At 32.2% G+C, this 3,827-nt stretch overlaps 1 protein-coding gene across 1 annotated transcript; it reads right to left on the reverse strand.

Moving 5' to 3' along the window:
• Positions 1-2,007: 2,007 nt before the first annotated feature.
• LOC115412668 (olfactory receptor 6N2-like) lies at positions 2,008-2,940 on the reverse strand. Its single transcript, XM_030125282.1, has one exon. The coding sequence runs from the start codon at positions 2,938-2,940 to the stop codon at positions 2,008-2,010; it is 933 nt and encodes a 310-aa protein (XP_029981142.1).
• Between the last annotated feature and the right edge of the window lie 887 nt (positions 2,941-3,827).

Here is a 3,827-nt window from a genome sequence, read left to right on the forward strand (position 1 = left end):
TGATATAATTTAAAAAAAGTATGTGAATTATGGATGTAAAGTATGATTTTGTAATACTAAATATAATTGGAAAGTATTAGTTTTATAATACTTCATATATTTGTAATTATTATAACAATTTTATTTGTTGTCATTTTATCATACTTTATATTTTTTTCATAAGTCCATTAACATTTCATTCACTTTGCTACAATTAAATGTAATACATTAACACTTTTTAAAAGCCATTCTTCAGGTACAGCAGGTTCAGAAAATTAATGAATGAAAAAAAAGGTCATATTTCATGTCACTCAGGGGAACCAAAGCCTCATCACTCAGCTGACTGTGACTTATCCACTCCTATTCACTGCGACATGACAGCCTGTATGTGTAACTAAACAGTCAAGTGGTGTTTTACCTCAGATTCTCTTTGAATGAGACAGAGGTGGAGGCAACTAGAGGTGTGACAGACATTTGGCCCCTGAAAGTGTCTGTATCTGTGTGTAAGTGAACATATCGTACAGAAACTAAGTAAATATGGTTAAAGAACACTTTAACAGTAAATGTCACCATAAGCAACAAAGCACACAACTATGTATGAAGTGATATAATTTTAAAAAAAGTATGTGAATTATGGATGTAAAGTATGATTTTGTAATACTAAATATAATTGGAAAGTATTAGTTTTATAATACTTCATATATTTGTAATTATTATAACAATTTTATTTGTTGTCATTTTATCATACTTTATATTTTTTTCATAAGTCCATTAACATTTCATTCACTTTGCTACAATTAAATGTAATACATTAACACTTTTTAAAAGCCATTCTTCAGGTACAGCAGGTTCAGAAAATTAATGAATGAATGAAAAAAAAGGTCATATTTCACATCACTCAGGGGAACCAAAGCCTCATCACTCAGCTGATTGTGACATATCCACTCCTATTCACTGCGACATGACAGCCTGTATGTGTAACTAAACAGTCAAGTGGTGTTTTACCTCAGATTCTCTTTGAATGAGACAGAGGTGGAGGCAACTCGAGGTGTGACAGACATTTGGCCCCTGAAAGTGTCTGTATCTCTATATAAGTGAACTAATTCACACAGAAACTAAGTAAATATGGTTAAAGAAAACTTTTACAGTAAATGTCACCATGAGCTACAAAGCACACAACTATGTATGAAGTGACATAATAAAAAAAAGTATGTGAATTATGGATGTAACGTATGATTTTGTACTACTAAATATATTTGGAAAGTATTAGCTTTATAATACTTTATACATGTTTTAATTATTATAACAATTTTATTTGTTATTATTTTATAATACTTTATATATTTGTCATAAGTCCTTTAACATTATATTAATTTTGCTATAATTAAATGTAATACATTAAGACTTTTTAAAAGCCATTCCTCAGGTACAGTAATTAAAAACATTAAAAACATAATACAGTCTGGTACACTTGAGCATAAATAGGATGTGAAACATGTAAGGTGTCATAACATGAAAAAGACTGTTTCTGAAATAAAATACACCTTATATTCTTATAAAAGTACAGTTGGTGGTTCAACATTTTGGCAGTAACACAAATGGAATCTGCATAAATATGATTTATTTGCCAATAAAAATCTTGAAAACATAAAATGCCTAAAATCTTTAAAATACTGATTATAATTCAGCAAAACTTGTGGCTGGTGATGTTGTCTGTAAAGATGACATAACTGCTGCATTTACAGCCATTACTGATGTGACAAAACATGACAAAAAACATTCTATTATCAGTTATTTCCACATAAAAACTCAAAAATAGTTGTGAAATATAAAGTAAATTAAATGAATTATAAACAATACAAACATGTGAGGTTGCTGAAGTTGATCATAACCTTAACTATTCACTAGTCATCGAAGGAATAATCCAAAACAGATGTTTGTAAAATACCGTCCACACATCAGACACATTACAGTTCAGCATCATTATTAAAGATGACATGTCCATAAATCTAATATCACTTTAATACATCAAATTATTTTGGTGGGACAGAACAATGCTTTGAGATGTTTCGATATTTCATTCATTTTCAGTCCATATAAAATTGGATTAAAAAGAGGATGATACATGAATATTTGTAACGACATTATTAGACGTACAATTTTCGGAAAATCGGATTCGAGCTGAACTGTGATAACATCGTAGGCGCATAAACAGGAAAAGTTTGTCAAAACTATCAGGTGGGGTAAACAGGTCTGAGCAGCTTTTTTCCTGACTTCCTTACCACTGCGATAGCATATGAGAAGTATCTTTGCGTATGTAAACAATATAAAAAGCACAGGAAGCAAGGCAATATTCAGCAAAATGACCATATCGTGTATTATTTGAGCTCTTGAAACTACACACTGAAGTTTATAAACTGTATTATTACAAAATACTCCTTTTAAAGTGAAGCTGCACAGTTTTTTGTTTGCGCTCAGTCCAGCTGGCACTGCAACCTGAGCAGCAGGAAGAATCCAAGCAGCTAGTAGGATAACACCTGTAGTTGTCCTTGTCATGATATTTGGATATTGCAGAGGTTTACATATAGACACATACCTGTCATAGGCCATGGCTGACAACAGTAAGAATTCTGAACCTCCTAAAGAGTAAAATATATGAAACTGGAGGAGACATGCGGAATAAGATATGATCTGTTTTTCAGATAAAAAGTCAATTAATAGCTTTGGGTAGATGGCAGTGCTCAACAGAATCGCATTGATTAACAAAGCTGCGATAAAAATATACATAGGCTCGTGGAGGTTTTTCTGAGTCCAAATAATGTACACGATTGTAGAATTACAACAGATTATTAGAATATATAGTGCAAAGGTGGTGAAAAAATAAACAAATCTGTATTTCCCTACTTCTAAATGACCGTCAAGAGTTACATATGTAATATTTGATGTATAACTATTATCCATTAAGGTTATTAAAACAATACACAACACAGAAAACAGAAGAATGGAATAATAATAGAAAGTCACACAGTAACCTAGACTGAATTGGTCTGTTCCTTAATAGTTACCTGACCTGACGACTCAATTAACATTTATCTTACTTAGACAGTGAGTGGTGTAAGTGTGTGTAGAGGTTTTTGTAGTTGTTTTTTTTTTTTTTTTTTTTCAACCTACAGTGGATCTCTTTTGACTCTTTGAGAACTATGTAGAAAACACTTTTACACTCAAGAGGTCTGAGGCCCATAAGGGAGGCCTGCTGAGTGTTTGGAATGACATTAAACAAAGCAACTAACTGATGACAATGCAATGACATCACCTTTAACTACTTTTTGGGGATTAGTGGCATTCCTAATTTACCGTGTGTACATTTTAACCCTGTAAAGCTTGATCCATTAAATCATTGACAGAAAATTCCAGTTCTTTGAAACTGGAGCCTTTATTGGTCCTTCTGAACAGGCAAACATTTATTTTAAAAATATCAATTTCCATGTATGAGTTTCAATTTTGTACATTATTTGATACATCGGGTCTCAATGCTCAAATATTATTTTGAACAAACAAAAACATAATATAACACAAAAGTTCTGCCTCTTACCTCATCAACTCATAAAGACCCAAACAGCCACCGGTGACACAAACCATCTACAGATATAAACTGTGTAATACCTGTTGATCCACTAATCCTATCAATACATGTAAATAATTGGTGTTAAATGCAGTTTGTCATCTTTTCATGGTCAGCAGATATGACCCATTTGGACGTTCAGAGGCTCCGTAGTGAACGTGGAAACACCGTCATCCTCTACAACATTGACTCACCAGTAAAACCCATGGAGTTTCATAAATGACAG

The sequence above is a fragment of the Sphaeramia orbicularis genome, chromosome 21, assembly GCF_902148855.1.
Source record: "Sphaeramia orbicularis chromosome 21, fSphaOr1.1, whole genome shotgun sequence".
NCBI classification, from domain to species: Eukaryota; Metazoa; Chordata; class Actinopteri; order Kurtiformes; family Apogonidae; genus Sphaeramia; species Sphaeramia orbicularis.

Excerpts from the sequence above, each read along its gene's own strand:
- LOC115412668 (XM_030125282.1), bottom strand. The coding sequence starts at position 2,940 with ATGGATAATAGTTATACATCAAATATTACATATGTAACTCTTGACGGT.